Source organism: Melospiza georgiana, chromosome 3, assembly GCF_028018845.1.
Source record: "Melospiza georgiana isolate bMelGeo1 chromosome 3, bMelGeo1.pri, whole genome shotgun sequence".
Classification (NCBI taxonomy): domain Eukaryota; kingdom Metazoa; phylum Chordata; class Aves; order Passeriformes; family Passerellidae; genus Melospiza; species Melospiza georgiana.
Genome location: NC_080432.1, coordinates 40,146,716 through 40,164,910, shown reverse-complemented (window position 1 = coordinate 40,164,910; position 18,195 = coordinate 40,146,716). Strand labels below are relative to the sequence as shown.

At 37.1% G+C, this 18,195-nt stretch overlaps 1 protein-coding gene across 2 annotated transcripts in view; it reads right to left on the bottom strand.

The window, feature by feature from the left end:
* The window catches only part of PRKCE (protein kinase C epsilon), a 287,947-nt gene that overhangs the window by 86,980 nt on the left and 182,772 nt on the right, over positions 1–18,195 (bottom strand). For both annotated transcript variants that reach the window (XM_058020060.1, XM_058020061.1), the window contains exons 7-10: positions 15,630–15,772; positions 14,367–14,463; positions 12,649–12,863; positions 11,267–11,440 (exon numbers count right to left, since the gene is read on the bottom strand). In XM_058020060.1, coding sequence (XP_057876043.1) covers positions 11,267–11,440; positions 12,649–12,863; positions 14,367–14,463; positions 15,630–15,772 — 629 coding nt within the window. The remainder of the gene's footprint in view (positions 1–11,266; positions 11,441–12,648; positions 12,864–14,366; positions 14,464–15,629; positions 15,773–18,195) is intronic.

Here is an 18,195-nt window from a genome sequence, read left to right as displayed (position 1 = left end):
AACTTGCAAGCAAAACTCATGAGTAGGACCAAAAAATTATATAATTCTTCATTGTATCATGATAAGATCTGACAACCTCTTTTTCCCCCCAGAGTTTAGATTTCTTTATTCAAATATAACAGAGTGAATTCAGCTTGCCAAGACATTATGTTCTCTCCGCTATTACTTGAATAATTTAATTTAGCATTTGTTTCAAGAACATTTTCAAAAAGAACCCATAAACTCATATGTCCTCTAACCTCTTCAAGCAGTAGCTTCCTCATTTCCTCAAACAATGTAAACAACTTTAAAAACAACACACTACTAATGGATAAAACATTACTTTTCTCTGTACAAGGCCAGTAAATATACCCCCTTTCTGTCAAAGCTATTTACAGAATGATGGTAACTGTGCAATCAGATAATGGTTAACCAATTTTAATGAAGTCTGCATTGGCAATCAAATCCTGGACTTGGTGATATTTAGGTTCTGGGGAGCTGCCTGTGGCTTCAGAGACCCAAATCATCAGTCTAAATCCAGTTAAAAAGCAGAGTGAAACAATACTCAGATATTAGGTTACACATGTGTCTGAGATTACATGTTAGCCTAAGGGATATTTGAACCACTTTGAGTGTTTTATATAATAATACCACATTGAAGAGCACTGTAGAAAGCAGTTAATCTCCTCAGGCATATCACTCAGCAACAATTCTTTCCTAACTTTTCCCACAGATTCATGGCAAATTTCCAAAAGTTCAGAGGTTTGGTGAGTTTAAGCCTCTTTAAATTCAGATTCCTATCTAAAACTCCCTCATTTCTGATCCAGAAATCTCATTAGATATGATCTTCCCCTTGCTCATTAAGCTAGGAAAGCTCTGCAAGCTTCCTTTCCTATTGCTGTTGCAACACAGTAGCTGCCATTAAAGGACTTGTTCTCGAATACTGCAAGCATGAGAATGAGTGGCACAAGGCAGAATGGCTGAGGCTTCAGGAACATGACCACCAAGCTTCTCACACCTCAATGCAACCAAAAAGAATTTAATCAGGAGTTATTCACACCACAGAGCTATGCAGAATTTTGAAGCCCTGAAGACAGACCTTCTTCCTGGCCAAACCTTATTTTATTTTCACTCTTTGACAGTCTAAAAATACAAGAGAGATTTCTTGCATGCCCAAATAACCTAATTAATTTCTCTTTTAGAGCTTGTCCCTCACTGTATGGGTCCATAAATAAATAATGTGCTATATTCACCAAGATATCCAACACACCTACTTTCCCTTCTGAAAGTTGTGTATACCAAATCATTTCTGTAAGAAATGCTCACTTTTAAATGTACTAAAAGTGGCTCAATCAAGTTTTAAAAAAGCTTTATTTCATTTGGACTTGATGAACCTTGCAGGTCCCTTCCAACTCAGCGTATTCTGTGATACTGTGATTTCTACTTCAGAAATCCAAGAAACACTGCAGACTGATAATTTGAAAGAGGATGGCATCACTCTTTGGCATGCTTCTTAATTAAGTCTAATGCATTATGCATGATGCCCTTTTGGCTCTGGCATGGCATTGCCAGCTGTGGTTCACTGCTTATCCTCCTAAAGGGAATGCACAAGATAGTGTAACACTTCTCTCTTTCTTTCAGTACCTTTCCTCTCAGCAATGGAAAAAGCAACTTGAGAAGTGTTCTATCAAATTTACTATATACTGTTTACCTGCATTACAACATGTAATACCTCTTCTATGTAATGTATGGAGAAGAAAACACTATGGACATGCATAATGAAATATCTGCAGGAAACCCTGAGTTTCTTCTATCTGACAAACCTCGCTCAGTATTATAGTTGGTATTTCCAGGTGCTCAGACACATTATTTCACTGCTCCAGAAGATTATGAAAATATACTGCAGCTACCTTAGTTTTGAGATTTTTAATGGCATAGACAATACTTTCAGAAATATCACTTATAAGAAAAGGTGCAAATATTTATACTGCATTATAGGGCTGTCTCTTTGCAGATGTGGTATTAAGAGGATTTCTCTGCTCCATATGGGTGAACAAAATGCAACATTCACCAACAGTTACATTTCCAAATAGCTTCTCACTTTTAACACCTACAAAAAAAAAAAAAAAAAAAAAAAAAAAAAAAAAAAAAAAGGTGCAAAGTGCTATCTGATTACATGCAAACCTGACATCTTTCTTTGGCACAGGAAATGCCCAAGCCATCTATCTCATGATATTGGGATAGTACTCTGGAAAAATGTCACCATATGCTTTACATTCTTCATGGGTATCTGCTTTGGCACTGTTAGAGACTGGGCCAGACATGGTGCTGGTCACTCTGCTCATATGTCTGATGCAGAGGTTCGTGAGAACAGAATTCAGTTTTGGCTTTTCTTTGGCCCTTTATACAAAGCAGTTCTCAAAAGGGGATGAAAGGAATCTAGCAAGTGGTTTAAAATTCACATTTCAAGCAAAAACTGCGTGAGCACACAGGATTAATGAAAACCTATAAATATATGCAAAACCCCTAGTCTACATATAATATTCCCTGTTCAACATGTTTTCAGAACCCTTCCTGAAATTGAAGGTCTTTCTGAATATCCATTGATCTGTGTAAGCCCAACATACTACCCTATTTTGCTCTTATGAAAAACATGAGTTATCTGAGCCAGGCTTTTTCAATGCCTACTGAAAGTCATTATTCATACACCTCTCTTCACTGTCTGGATTTCTGCAGTTCTATAAATGCAACAGTGACCTTTAAAAGCATTAATTGTATCTGCTTTATTTTCCATACTTTCCTGTTTCCACAACTTGATTAATTTTTGGCAAAGCATATGCTTCACACAGCTGAAAACTCTGGCAATTCACAAGTATAAATTAGTTAGACAACAAGAAACACTGTCCAAAATTCTGCTATCATTTAAGCCATCTTAAACCCTCTGAAATGAGTAAAGCAGCACAGAAGAAAATAGTGTGTTTTATTTTCAGGGCATAGTTTTTTCTACAACTCAGGAAGCAGTTTTAAGTGGCAGAATTCTTTGTGATTTTAATATTGGGTTTCTGAAAACAGAAAAGAGAAAATAAGTACCAGCACAGACTTTTCAATAAACTACTTACCAGTAAGAGTATTCCAAGTTAGTTATTTTGTGTGATTCTGTGAAGCTAGGGAAAACTTATTTATAGAACCTTATGAAATGGATCCCATTTTTCCTTCTATAGGCTGAATGCAAAGTTAAACACCTAAAAGGACAATTTTCCTTCTTGTGAACTTGGCAAGGTGCCCATACTCTGTAAGAAACAGTTGCAACTGTCTTTCTTGGTTATATTAAGGACAAAAAGTGGTGATTTCTCTAGGTCACAACTAAGATTAGAGAAATATGCAGACTTATTACTAGCTGGTATTATCCTGTACACTATCAAAGTAGCTAAGTTTGTATGGCAACCTTCAGAAAGCCTTCCACTCTTTGCATTGCTATGAACGGTGTACTATAAGCACAGCCAAGATTTGGAAGGAGTCATTTACTATTCAAGTTTCCTCAGTTCTGAACAATCACTTTTTAATGACTGATCAGGTGACTAGAAGATAACAGAAAGCCTTAACAATGAGATACATTTTACCTGTACATGTTGTATATATTTATGCTTAGTGTTTCTTACTGTTTGTGGAAGTTGTAAACACTCTTCACCCAGTGCTTCAGCCTTGGTGAAGACACTGTGACTCACAGGCCCACCATTGACACAGCACTGACTCCTCCAGAGAGACACTTCTCTTAAAGGCTGAGTTGATGCTATAAATCACCTTTGTCATAACTTTAAGGAGATAGAACCATGTGCTGAATACTTCTCAGCTTACAGAATGGCCTTGGGCTCCACTTATGGAGGTTCCCTACATGCTCCTTACATGATGCAAGCGTGACACTGTGGACTGGGCATGGCTACTCTTACACAGCCCAAAGTAACTATGCAAGAATAAACCCTGCATCAAAACCCCACATTTGGTTTGCAAAAACTACTCACCCATAAGTGAGATAAAATGACATCAACAGTGTAAAAAGAATCTGATGGTATGGTTTTGAGAAGAGGAGATAAAACTTCAAGCTATACCTTACCCAGGTTTGGCCCATATGTGGTGTATGGAGCAGAAGACATGTTATGCTAAAATTACTCTGTGTAGATGCTAAAAAAGCAAGGAAAATTTTACTAAACTTGCAGACTTAGATGTTTTGTAAATGCCACTTCATTCCCATGGTGAAATTCTCTTGTGTACAATTATAATTTATTGAGCTTACTGTTGTTACCAAAAAAAAAGTTGCATTAAAGTGCCCACATGAATTCCAAAGAGAATCATTTCCTGCATGTAGAAAATAAGCTGCAGAAGAATCAAATTTTATATGTGGTTTCCTTTTTCCTGACTCTTCCTTTGGGGTGGATTAGTTGTTTACTTGTAAGAGGAACACCTAACAAACACAGTATAAAATGTTTCCCCACAACCTCTTGTGTGTGTCATGGGCTTTCTTTAAATAGCATTTAAAACAGTCAACTGGCATCCTAACAGCTAGCCATGTGAGCATGATTATTTTTCACCTATTTGAAAGATAGGTTTTATCATTGCAAATTTATTTTTATCCTGAGTCTATTGAGGCAAATTGTGAAAAGTGTTTTGTGGCCATGAAACACAAGTAAAAGCTCAAAGGGTTCTAGGACAAGGGACCAGTGGGTCATGTACTCAGGTCATTTTTGTCCAAATGAGGGAACCTACAACAGTTGTGAGGATGGTCTCAGGATGTAGGTGCAGAGGAAGGACAGAAAGAAGGCCACAGCAGATGTCTGCAGAGTGACAGGTCCTGTTATAAACCAGTTCCTTCCAAAGGATGCTGCCACCAGTCATATTATCCTTATCCTTCCCACTCTCCCAAAACAAAACTAAACTGAAAGCCATAATACAGCTTTAACACACAGCACTTCATTTAAAGCAGCAATATTAAATTACGCTGCTAGATGTGGAACAGTACTGTGTTTCCACAAGAGCTGTTAGATTAAGAATGCCAGATCAGGAACCAAGCAGAACGATGTTAACACATCCACAGCACAAGATTATACAAAGATTCTGGGCACCCAGAAAGTGAGGGGACTACCCCAGTTTCAAAGTCCCCTACCCCCTTCACCGTGTTTGGATGACAGTGCTCCTGTCTCCTCTAATCTCTGCTAAAAGACAGACAGACTGACTTGCCAGGGAACTCATTGGCAAAGCATCTGGGTAGATACTCTGAAAATTTCTCCTTTCAAGCATGCCTCAACTGGAGAAACACACTTTTCCCAAGATCAGAAGTGGTTAATATGTAATTCCAGCTACTCTGTCCAAGAGATATGAAAAGAGCACCTTAAAGGCCCTTAGCTCTACCTGTTATCCTAAAAACCTCCTGCCTGCACATGATCAGATCAGGATTAAAATCCTGACGCTGAATTTTACACTTGGCTGCACTAAGATGTCTTTAACACAGTGAACTACTGACACAGTTAACTCTAAAACCCTGACAAGGTTAAAAAAGAAGCCAGCACGAACTGCAGCTCCATGGCGGCAGTTGCGGAGCCCTGGCCGCGGCCGCTGGCTCGGGACTGCTCCCGGGATCGTCCAGGCCTCAGCAAAGCAATCCACGAACTGCAGCTGCAGCACTCGCTTGTACACATGCAAACGAGGAACAAGCCCCAGCTTTGAGAGGGTGTGAAAGAGTCCCGTTCAGTTTGGGTGCCACATCACAAAAGCAAATCCTTCCTGTCTGAAAGAGGAGCATTTAGACTCCTCTGATTGATGCTGGAGGAGTCATTTCTCCTGTGGGCCCTTGATGAGCCTGGCTGCACTGCTAGCCTGACTTGGAGTTTAACACTGAAGGGACTGATGTGAACAATGAATCTTCAGTGAGCTAACCAGGCTTTAATAATCCTTCAAGAGCAATAGCAATAACTGAGCTGCATAATAGCAAGTTTCCCAAAATGGGGTCATCATGCTGGAAACAGGGGCTTGTGTGTGTGAGAGAGACAATGATTACAGTATTTAATCATCAGATTCACTGTTCCAACTATTCTTGACCACAGTGTCTACTTTCAGACAATCCAGTGATCGTGGTCAGTGCATCCACACTGGGCAGCAGTCACCAGGAAAGCTAAATTTAACATATACACAATACAAATTTCTGAAAAACCTTATTCTGCCAAAATTCAGTATATTTACAAAACTTCTTAACTGTATGATATACAAAACACCACCAGGTACTATTCTAAATTCAAGGAAATTCTTCAGGAAATACTTTGAAGAAAAGGTCAAAATTAATATATTTTAATTTCTTATGGTATGTACTGCCTGTATAAACCAGGATTTGGAATTTAAAAATACCTACTATTGTACATACTCTGTGTATGTGCATATATATTGCAACACAGAAAAACAAAATATTTAAATTAGGTTTGAATATACATGCATATTAATTTTATTAAAATATTTATTAATTAATGCATTAAAATATTTTAGCATTAAAATAGCTAAAAATACAGGGGTTAATTTAGTCTTTTGTCTCACACGTACAAATCCACTGAAGCAGGGATAATAATGAACAGAATTGGGCCCTAAAAAGTTCTAATTTGACACTAATCAGTAATAAAAGGCAATGCAAACTTGTGTTAAACTGATTACGCCCCTATAGCAATATCTGTATAATGGCTTTAGCTGCTTAGCAACGAAAGTACAAGAATACCAGATAAAATGGATTATAAACTCTGATTAGTCCCAGATGAATGTAACAGTGGCAAGTCAGTTGGGTTAATTTGCACTGTATATCATAAACGACACTCCTGTGAGCTATAATGGCAGAAAACATTGCATTTTTGTTTTGGTACAAATACACATAAAAGAAAAAAGACTTTATTTAATGACCAATGACAGTTTTGGTCACATACTACAAGGATTCTTATTAAATTAACTTAGAAAACATGACTTAGAGAAATCATAAGAATGATGATTGTCTTTCCCTTTTTGTTTTGTTCTACAGTTTCTTACAAAATAAATCACTTTAAAAACAGAACTCCATTTTTTACCTTTCCAGTGGACTTGCAAACCCTTTTTGGAAATATTTAAATACAAGCCATAGTGGAAGGAAGACTAATTACACTGGGATTTTAGAGGAGTCTGATGCAGAAAGAGGTTCAGGGATTTTTCAGAATAACAAAGGGACATCATGACAGCTGAAATGGAAAAGGACATCCTGAATTTCAGCTTTATAAACACCAGACTTGTAGCATTACTCAGAGTGTGCTAGGTGCAGTGCAAACAGCAGAAAGGAGTAACACCTGAAGCACAGAACTCACAACCCAGGATAAAGCAGCAGTAAGGCACAGTTAAGGGATCAGCACAGTCACACTGGGTCACTACAGCCCCTTCTCCATGTCCCCCTGCCATGTCACATGGCTGATCTCTGCCTTACAACACCACAACACAGGAAAAAAGAGAACAGCCTTGCAGGCCAGCCCAGGAGCTATGCTATGGATACATACACTGATTTAAACACTGAAAGGAAGAGGAATGTTTTTATGGGTGGCATAAGTCTGACTATTCAGCTGTAGTAACTGACTTTGTCTATCCTTCATTTAACTACTTGTTTCCTCTAAGAGAAATTGCTATAATGTTGACTAAACATCCTTTACAAGTTCTGCACCTCTATCATTCAACAGGAACATTTTTTTGCACTAAAAATACTCTCTACTTCAGCTGTTGAACATAGTGTTATGACAAGAGAAGGTGAGCACTATTTTCAAATTTATCTGATTTTTTGAAGTTGGATAAAAAAAACAAATGGCAGATGTTAAAAACAGCAGCTCCCTAGTCTTCTAATTTTATACTGAATTATCATAATAAAGCTTTCACTGCCTTAAATAATTTAAATACCATTTTATTTCTTAAGTATTTATTAGGATAATTCATTATAAATTATAGGGTGTGCACATACATGTGTATGCATCTCATAGGGTAGAGGTCTAGAAAATTTTAAGTACTTATGAAGAAAGTTGACAGGGGTGTAGGAGGAATTAAATGAAGCTACTTATATTTTCTAGACCTTTCCATAAAAAGCACTTTAATTCTCACAGTTCAGAAACATCCAACTGAATGAAGACAAGGAAGTCTTCAGAGAAAACATGTCTAGAAACATTTAAATCCCCTTTGTCAGACACCTGACTGAAGCATTACCAATGACACCTCACGGTAATACTCTTCTATAGCTGATCCCTGAAGCAGGGTATGATCTGAGTGGGAAGAGGACACTGAAGAGGGGACCTGGGCAGCATCAGATTACTGCCAGGTAAGATACCCCCTACTGAAAAGTCAAGGGACCAACACATTAAAAAAGAGAAGACATGAGGAAGAGTGGAAACAAAATTAAACCCTGAAAATGCCCTATGTTTTCTCAATACCTTTATTGAGGAAACAATACCTACACAATGAAGTCCTGAATAAACCAAAGATGGTGATCAGCAAAGGTCAGTTGCTACTAAATGCTGCACCCTGTATGCTAGGCCTTGGGCAGGTTCTGCCATGGAGTGCCAAATACAGAATGCAGCATTCATCGCTCATATTCCCACTGAGAGACCACAGGCAAAACACAGCTCAAACATCTGAACATGCTGACAGACACAGTGACCATACCCTGGCAAAACCATACCCTGCCATAGGTAAGAGTGTTGAAAAACACTGTCCAAGGGTGACACAGGGTTACAAGATATGCTGCACTAAAAGAGTTAAGCTCCTTCCACAAAAAAATCTAGATCAGCTGATGCCCTGACTGTAGATTTTACCCTCTTTCTGATGTGTAGGACTGGGTTGTGGAGCTCATTCCTCAAACTATTGCAGACAAAACATCCTCTATCACCTTTGCACACTTTATTCCAAGCTTTGGAACTCTCTCAACTTCCAGATCACTGAAGCATATTTCAAATCTATTCCTGAAGTACTCAAAACAAATTATATATTTTTAAATAGATCTAAAATGTTGATTGGGGGGGCAGTAGTGGCTCATTTTTTGATGAGCTTTAAGCAAATTTGTTTGATCAAACTTTGCTTTTGTATTAAGCAGGAACATAAATACCAGTCCCAAGAGTATTTCTGTAAAGAAAGGAAGCTAGATGGAATTGTTAAAAGAAATTAGATATATAGGGCTAAAACCACACATATAATGTGTGTACAGGTATGTGTACATTAAGGTACATTATATGTGTACATTATATATGTGCATTTAATGTATGACATATAATATATGTCAGTGTTAGGCATTATTTGGCACAATATCTGTATTCCAAAGTAATTTAAAATATTATCCCTTACTTGCTGTGGTAATAACAGATTCATTCAGTAAGTGACACTAATGAAAAGTCTGCTCCATGTAAAAAATAAATAATACTGAAACGTACTTACTGTAAAAAGCATATTAGGCAAATTTTCTGCAATTGTCTTCAGCTGATTGCTGAAGGACAACACTGCAGCATACAAAGTCAAACTTCTACATCTGCATTTTTGTGGAAGAGGAACAAAGCAAGTAATCTCATTACATAAATACAACCTCTGAGTGCTTTGACAATGGATACTGACTCAACCTTCCCATTAAGTCAGGGTGTATACAACAAATACGTTCTACTTGAAATGTAAAATTTAATTCCAGCATGATCACTTCAGGGACCAGTTCTGCAAAGTACAGCCACCATGTCATGGCACACAATAGCAGTGTAAGTAACTATATACTACTTGAAACACACTTAAAACTCATTGTACTACAGCCTTTGTCTCAATGAAGCTATTTTAACCACAGAATATGTTTGTTCAAGCAAGTTTCTCTACCTGATTTTCTACTGAGCCTGAGAAAATCATTCAGTGACTAATCTACATGGTACATTTTCATTTGTTGCTATTCATAAATCATGTGGACTCTTAGCAGACATATTGCTTTTGCTTTTTCATATATTTTGGTGTTTGGTATTTTCATTCCTTTAGAAAGAATTATTTGTAAATTTTTCATATGACATGCTCAAGAAAACCCTTCAATTTTTCAACTATGGATTTTTAATTTGATTAGGTATCACTTGGTGTAGTTCTGATTGTTTGATAAGAGACTCTGGCCTACAACTTGTAACTATAAACCACTTCAGTATGAGTTCTTCTGAGTTCAAGAAAAGCCACAAACTGCAGTTTTTCTCTGTTAAGAGATCTAGGAAGAGAGAAGGCAGTGAGCAAAACTTCTGAATATCTTTGATGAAAGGCTTTGAAGAGCAAGGAGGAAGGCAGAAGGCATGGTACAAAAGAGAAAAGAGCAGACCAAAAATACAAAAGGAAAGGAATCTCCAGGAAATCAGAGGAGTAGCAGGACAATCTTCTGTCATAATTTACTTAATGTACTACTGATCTTTACCAATGTTCTGACACATGGTTCACATCAGGCTGCTGATATATTTCTTTACACTCCAAGGAGTGCACTCAGTCCTAAAAGTCCCTTTCTGTTCACAGTTTATACCTCACCCCACTACAATCCCTTAATAACTTCTTTCATCTGAAACAACATGCTTAATTCTAGTTATAAATTTTAAAATAATATGTTAAGACATTTTAAGAGTATGTTCACACATAATAAAATTCTGAATGTGAAACACCCTCCACAGACATACACACCTTCCTGGGCCACTGCTTGTGCCAACTTCAAAGCATATAAAATCCTAGCACATTTTCACTATTTTAAGAACTGTATAAACCTATTAAGTGTTTGCTGTTTCTATATTCAAGCCACCATAATCTTGATCCATTTTCCTATGGCTTTCCCACTGTACTATTTATCTTTCCTAACAATTTTGCTGGAAGATCTTTTAGTCATCGCTTTTCTGCAATTCCACACACAAGTATTCCACATTGGATGCTAAAAACATTTGGACTTAATTCAACAAGTGATACGCCCTATTAATGTACCGAAGAAACAGAAAATGGCACTTCAGTAGATGCCATTTTTGTGCATTTTATGCATGTGGATTTTTAAAATTTTTTAACTCATTTACTGCCATCTCCTGGTACTTACAAGGTAATAGTAGTTATGCTTTTCAGCAGCAGCCAATGCTCCTGTAAAATACCACTGAAATGGCAAAAAAACTTACCAGAAATATTTTCAAAATATTGCTGTACTTTTAATGCTGCTTTCTTTCAATCTGGAAATAATCAATGTTATTCCTTGGGCAGAAACTGGTAAAAGACTCATGTAGCTTACCTTTGTCTGGAAGCAGCAGTAAAGTTGTGTTAAATATGGATGTTTCCGTGCTAATGCCAGAATTCTCTTTTCTGTCATTGTACAGTCTACATCATCATCTTGAAGTATGACATCTTTCTTCAAGACTTTCACTGCATATACTTCATCTTTTCCTTTTAGCTCAGCTAACATTACCTAAACCAAAGAAAAATTCTCTTTACGTATGGACAGCAGAGGCCATAAATGCAGGGTTTCATATGAGTTTGACTGCCCTGAAAATAGAAAGATTGTTACATACTTGCCTAAATGAAGCTGTAAGTTATAAAATAAAAAGTACTGTAATTTTAGAAGCACACACCTCTAAATTCTTTAAATTTGAAACAGAATGTATCTGTTCTGTTTATTAGTTAAGTATCTTAATGAGTATCTATTAGTGAGGTCTCAAAAACTAAACAAGGAAGTTGATGTAAAACAGAAATTTATTTCCCACTTTTATCTCCCACTTCTGGTAGTGAGATTTGAGTGTGATGGACTTTGTATACAATCCAAAGTTACCATTCCAGCTGCTTTCAAGTTGTTGATTTTAACTACTACTATTGTTTAAGGTTCAGGCCCTATATTCTGTTTAAGGTCACTTCTGGCTTGGAGCCAGGACACTCTTCAGAGAAAGGATTAGAAAACAGGGACACAAAAGAACTGCTTCACCCTGTTCCCTGCATGTGAAGTTCCCGTAATATCAAGGAAGGAAGAGTGTACTTCTGAAACAGATTCATATTTCAGTCCTCCTCTTTGATTCCATTGTGCACAGCAGTGTGGAAAGAAAACTTGTAAGCCCTCTAAACACAGCAATGTCCCTTTCACCCTCACCAATTCCCTACTTTGTGGGAGCTCTGGTGAGTTACATCTCTGCTGCTTATACTGTATTTTGGGCAGCCCGGTCATATCTGAGTGGAAATGCTTCAGTTCTGCTTCCTCCAGCACTGAACACACCCACTGAGGAAAAACAAGCATGCACAATGTTCTGTGAAATAAGTAAACTTGAACTGGGAATTATCAAGAAAGTGAATTAACCCCACAGCATTACTCCTGACCTGATTTTTCCTGCTTGATGACAAGCAATTTTGTTGAACAGTATGTATGTAGCTCTAATGAACCACTGACATTTTGTTCCAAAAGGCTTGACTGTAGTTAACAAAGTGAGCTAAAGCAGAGAAGGCCAGATCATCAGGAGACTGATACTTTTGATCTATTGAGTAAAAGAAAACCCCTAGGCTGGAAGCGCTTCCTGAATGTCAATATGAACACTTCCAAATCGGTACAGTCAAAACCACCCCTGAACACTAGCTTAAAAAAAAAAAAAAAAAAAAAAAAAAGAAAAGAACGGGAAGAAAAAAACTACCCACCTTTCCAAAGCTGCCTTTTCCTAATACTTTGATGAAGTTGAACTCTTCAAGACCTATTCTCTTGCTCTGGGCCTGTTTGACCTCCCCATTTTCACCATTCTCCCCAGGTTTGTTAAGCTGGTTGTCTGTTGATGTTGTAGCTGTTGCTCTGTGTTCCTCTCCCCGATTGTCAAAAGATAATGCTTTCCTAATGTTGTTTTCCAGCTCTTTGATTTCTGTGGAAATGTGAGGAAAAGTTAGTTTTGACCAACTGTCAGAAAACCAGCCTGTGTTAGTCTGTATCTGCATGGGAAGGGACATCCATCATCTCTGAATGCTGTGTTCAAGAGCACTCTGTGGTTAAGAACACATATTTAGCAAACTGCTTCTCCACCTTACAGTAATCAGCCAAACCCCTGCTCTAACAGGAAGGGTGGCCTTTTAAAATGAACTTAAGAAGATGACATATCCAAAACTTGAAAGATAAGTCAGAATAGTAGCCAAATAGTTGTTCTAGTGACTTTGGGTGTTCCTGTACCACAGAGAAGCACTTTGTTTTGAATATCCCTATCTTCCTGCAGCACTTACTCATCTTCCTGCTTAAGCATTTTAGAGCTGTGTCTCCAAAAGTTCAAAGGACAGTTGGGCGTCCCACTCCTTGAAATCAACATGAATGGAGCATCTTATTCAGCTCCAGCTGTTATCAGATGCCTGCCAATAAAGTGTTTGACCACTTCCTAGTGCTGCTTCAAGCAGCAATTGTGTAGATCTGCTAAATGGTTCTGAAGGTTTCTCAGTATTAAATACAGAGAGTCCTGGTGATTAACAGTCCTCAGGGTCTGCCCCAGGCTCCTGCATGGTACTTCTGCCTGATGGCCTTGGAAACAACAACTTTACTGCACAGCTATAAATGTCAAATCAAAGAGAGAATTTAGACAAAATTTTTGTTCTTATTTTAAAAAAAGCATCAGATATTTTAAAAAATAATGATTTTATGAAAATAATGTTTTGTGAAACCAAAAGGTTGACAAATTTAACTCAGTTCTGGATTCAAAGGTCACAGATTTCTAATTTTTAAAAACAATTCAATCAGACTCAAAAAATGCTGGTGAAATACACATTCTGTCTATCAGCTGCTCAGCTCAATGAAATCAGGTCATATCAGGGAAGATTAAAATGCCTGTGTCCCAACCTATGCATAAAATAAATTGCTGAAAGGAAACATGGTTTTAAGAAGCCTCTAGAGATCACATGGACATGCTAGCATAGCCTGTCTAGATGGAAGTTTTTATTATTACAAATGTTCAACATGGAACTACAAGGAGTCAATTTTATCTCAAAAATTTATTAACGGATGGGTTTTCAGGTAAATAAAGGCTCTCTCTCAAGTTCTGTGTTACTATTTAAAACATTTTCCAGTCTTACAACAGAATATATAAACTACTTCCATAAATATATTTTGTTCACAAGGACCCATGTAGTAAACTTAATAATGTCTTAAGATGACTGTTTTATAATTTTCCCTTTAAAAGCCACCTAATTTCACAGATTTAAATTAAATGAGAAACAATTCTTTTTTTAAAAGATTTTAGAGTTCATAATTTTAAATGCTTTAATTTCTGGTGGTAACTGCTTTATTGATTTGCATCTACAGAGGCTCATGATCATAGATTTATTTTTTACTACAGGAAAATGTGTGACAAAATATGTTAGATAGGAAATAAAAGGATCTGTTTGACCTTGATCACATGGAGATGTTGGTGCTGATTTCGACCTATCTTCTTCTGACGACGCACATCCCGGAACCGGTGGTTGAGTCTCTGCACCTGCAATTAGCTAAGAACAATTCCAAAAGGGGTGATCTTCCTGTGCCATGAGGAAATGTAATTCAACAACTTTAGTTCAGAGGTAGAACTATGAAGGAAAGTGAAGATCTTCTACCCCTGTGGATTCCCACTGGCAGAACCTCAGCCATACAGGAGATGGCATCACACTAAATGGAAGCCATGGTACAAAGAGAGAAAAAGCAGGCAACTGAAAGGAAAGCAGGTTCTTAGGATGAAATAAATTTAGTGTATATACCCAGTGAGTGGGAAAGTTTTGAGATGCCACGTTAAGTCTGTATTCAAATTCACCCAGTAAATATATTTAACTGCATATGTATCAGCAAGCACTGCAAATTACCTCACACAGTAACACCATGGCAACACCTTTTCCCAGGAGTGTCAGATCAATTAACTCATTCTGGAGTTTCCTACATTTCTGTAACGTTTTGAAACAGCTTACAAGGGATCCCAGTGTGAAATAAGCAGGAAAATGAACAGAAGCAACTGTCAATGTTTAAAGAAATTATGGCCCAAATTGCCTTTTTCTGTGAGACCAATGAGTCTGTTGTGGCAATCATGCAAACAGAAATACAAAGTGTGGACTCATTGTCATCCAGGATACACATCATCACTCAAGGATAACGGCACCAGTTTTGGATGCACTTGTGGTGACCTATGCTTTTTATTTCTACAACAGCCTGGTTTTCCCTACAAAAGGCATGATAACTCCAGGACTGTAATCTGGCAAACGTCTCCTCTTCATGAGAATCAGCACATTGCTTGTTTATCAACATTTACAACACTATGGAGCAGTGCTGTCGGCCAATCAATCAATTAATCTATTATTCAATGCCAATTCTGATGCCATAACAGGCACTTATGTTTTTAACTGTTGCCAGACATTGTCTGTCTGTCAAATGTCCTTCCTCAAAATCCCTCCCGAAATTATAGACTCAAGATCGGCAACATTGTACCAGGTCAAAATGAATTTCATACCAAAGTTCAGAATAGGTGATTTACACTTACAAAACAAAACTCAAAGTCTTAGGTCTGTACTGACATACAAAAAAATTACTGTGCAAGTCATTTGAGTAGGATTGAATCCCAACCAATCAAGTTACAATACAGTCATACTTCTCTGATTTTTTAAAATGTGACAATATTTAGTAAAATTACCTTTTTCCTCCTTTGCCCACTATTAGTGATCTTATCTGGAGTGACTCCAAGATCTGCAAGTACTTTAGCTATGCCTCTAGCATCCACTCCACAGTTTGGTGCCACATTTGTTTCACAGCGTCGATGTACATTCATCTTGCAAACTGCAATGAAACACACAGTAATACAGTAAATTAAATACTATCTTGGCATGCATTTGTCTTATATAAACCTATCAATAACTTTTTCAAACAAATACAATCTCAGTAGGAAAACACTTAGCTGAATTTGAAGGTATACTTCAATGCTAAAGTTATTAGCCTGATTATCATTCTTCTGATATGATAATATAGAGTTGTATTTTCATACAGTGCCCAGAACAGACACAAGAACAAATGAAACTAGCAAATGATATTGTAACTCTTAAACTAATTTGAATTAGAAGAAAATTCCTTCAGATCTTCGATTTTAACTGTCCACTATGGAAAGTACATTAAATTCTTATGTATTATTGCTTCTTACACTATTTTACTGAAGTAGATTAGCTTCTAATGTAGGCAGCCATAAAATTGACGGCACTTTAAGTTTTAATAAAAATTAAGGGTTAAACACTTGCTTTATTTATATGGCAATCCTGTTACTAAGCTCGTTCCCTTAAATCTCCTGAAACTATTATATTATTATGACGAGAAGAAAAAGGTTACTTTGCTTCCAGATTATGGGGCAGAGGCAAGAACACAGCTCCATTAAAACTCGGGGAGTGCGGATTTGTTAGGAGATGACCTATTTTATCTGAGACTTCAGTGCCCTCTTGTGGAGCAAGGCATAAAGAGAGCACAGCTGCAAGTGTGATTAAATCCTAGACTAATATTCAATTGTTCAAATTTCTCACGTCTTTATTTTTAGAGAAAAAGAAATCATAAAAATATGTATTTATAAAGTTACATTTCATTATATTTTTCATCAATAAAGCTTTCGTTGTACAGCCGCTAAAAAAACACATTTGCCACTTAGAGTATACTGAGGCACTGAATCTGGCCATAACCATGCACTTCAGAAGGCTGGTGACTTTCCTTTTTAAATATGTTTTAGCTCACAAGAAGAGAAAAAAGAAACAGCTAAACATGGTATTTCCAATGAATGTATATTCAGTGACAAAACCTCATCAGTAGGTAAAACGTTTGAGCTAGGAACAATAGAAGTGGACATAGAGGAGCCAAATTGCTTGAAATAGCAGAAAAATTTTGTGCAGTCCCACTTTACGTATGTGTTTTGTAAAATACATACATAAAGTGGGACTACACAAAATTTTCCTGCTGCAAAAAGATGCACAGGAATAACCAGTGAATAAACCTGAAGAAGAATAAATCTCTGTTGTACACTCATAGTGTTAATAACCACACTGGGCAAGGAAGTACACCTCTGAAGAAGCACTTGTTAAAGAGAGAAAACCAAGCACAGAGAAAATTATGTTTTCAGTTCAGCTGAGTTCTAGATTTCATGCAGAGAACACAGCATTTTTATAGGCAATAATTTTATGAACAGGGAGAAAGCAACATCGACTCTCTGCACTATTGTTTCTATGCAACTGCTACACAGTATGAGAAACAACAGTTAAGACCAAATGAACAGTATGGTACTTGAGTTAGAGTATGAAAGAGAACTCATGAATGTCCAGATTAGGTAGAGAGATACTATAACTCTGGATTAAAAAGAAAAAAGAATGGAGGAAAAAGCCCAGATTTAATTGAAAAGTCTTCATTGAATGCATCCCCATCATAATTAAGACAGCATTTGAGCAAAATCTTCAATAGCTACAAAGTAACAGCATTTAGAGCCTTAGATTTCCTCACTGTTCACTGGCTGGAACCACAAGGGAAGGCTTGAACTTCAGAAGTCTCATTGTGCATAACTCTGCTGTGAAAGAAATCTCTTCTTTCCCTTGCTACTCAGCATCTTGTGACATGAAACATCAGGTCTGACCTCCACCTATAGTTATGTGTCACCCTAAGCACTGCAAAGGATATAGTTTTATAGATAAAATATTTATACATGTGACCCCACGCTTCTGCTGTTGAGAAGTGTACATGATTTTTGTATTTATGAGGATGGATCTATCCATAGGTTCCTGAGGCATTACAAAATTAAAATGGCACTATTCTATTAGGCACTGCTTTCTAAGAACCTGATAATAATTTCCTTCATTACATCATTTCCTTCCACCTACAAATGGAAGTATTTTATCAACCATTTCTAAAATATGACTTTGGTTTACAATTGTTTGTACTCTTTTCTCACCCTTTATGTAAATCTGCTTGAAATAATGAGATATGGAATCCAACATTTCTGACAACTAAAATTATACAAATGCACCTTCCAGCCTTATTTTCACATACAGATCCTGTACAGAGTACATAGTCCTTAAGTGGCAGAACATGGTGAATCCTTTATTTTCTGGAATAGAGGGGCTAAGCAGACCATCACAAAGGATGATTTAGTTGGATATCAGAATATTTCATATTCTGGACATGGGGAAACAGGACGGGTTCTACCTACTCTAACGAATACAAACCAGCAATTTTTGAAA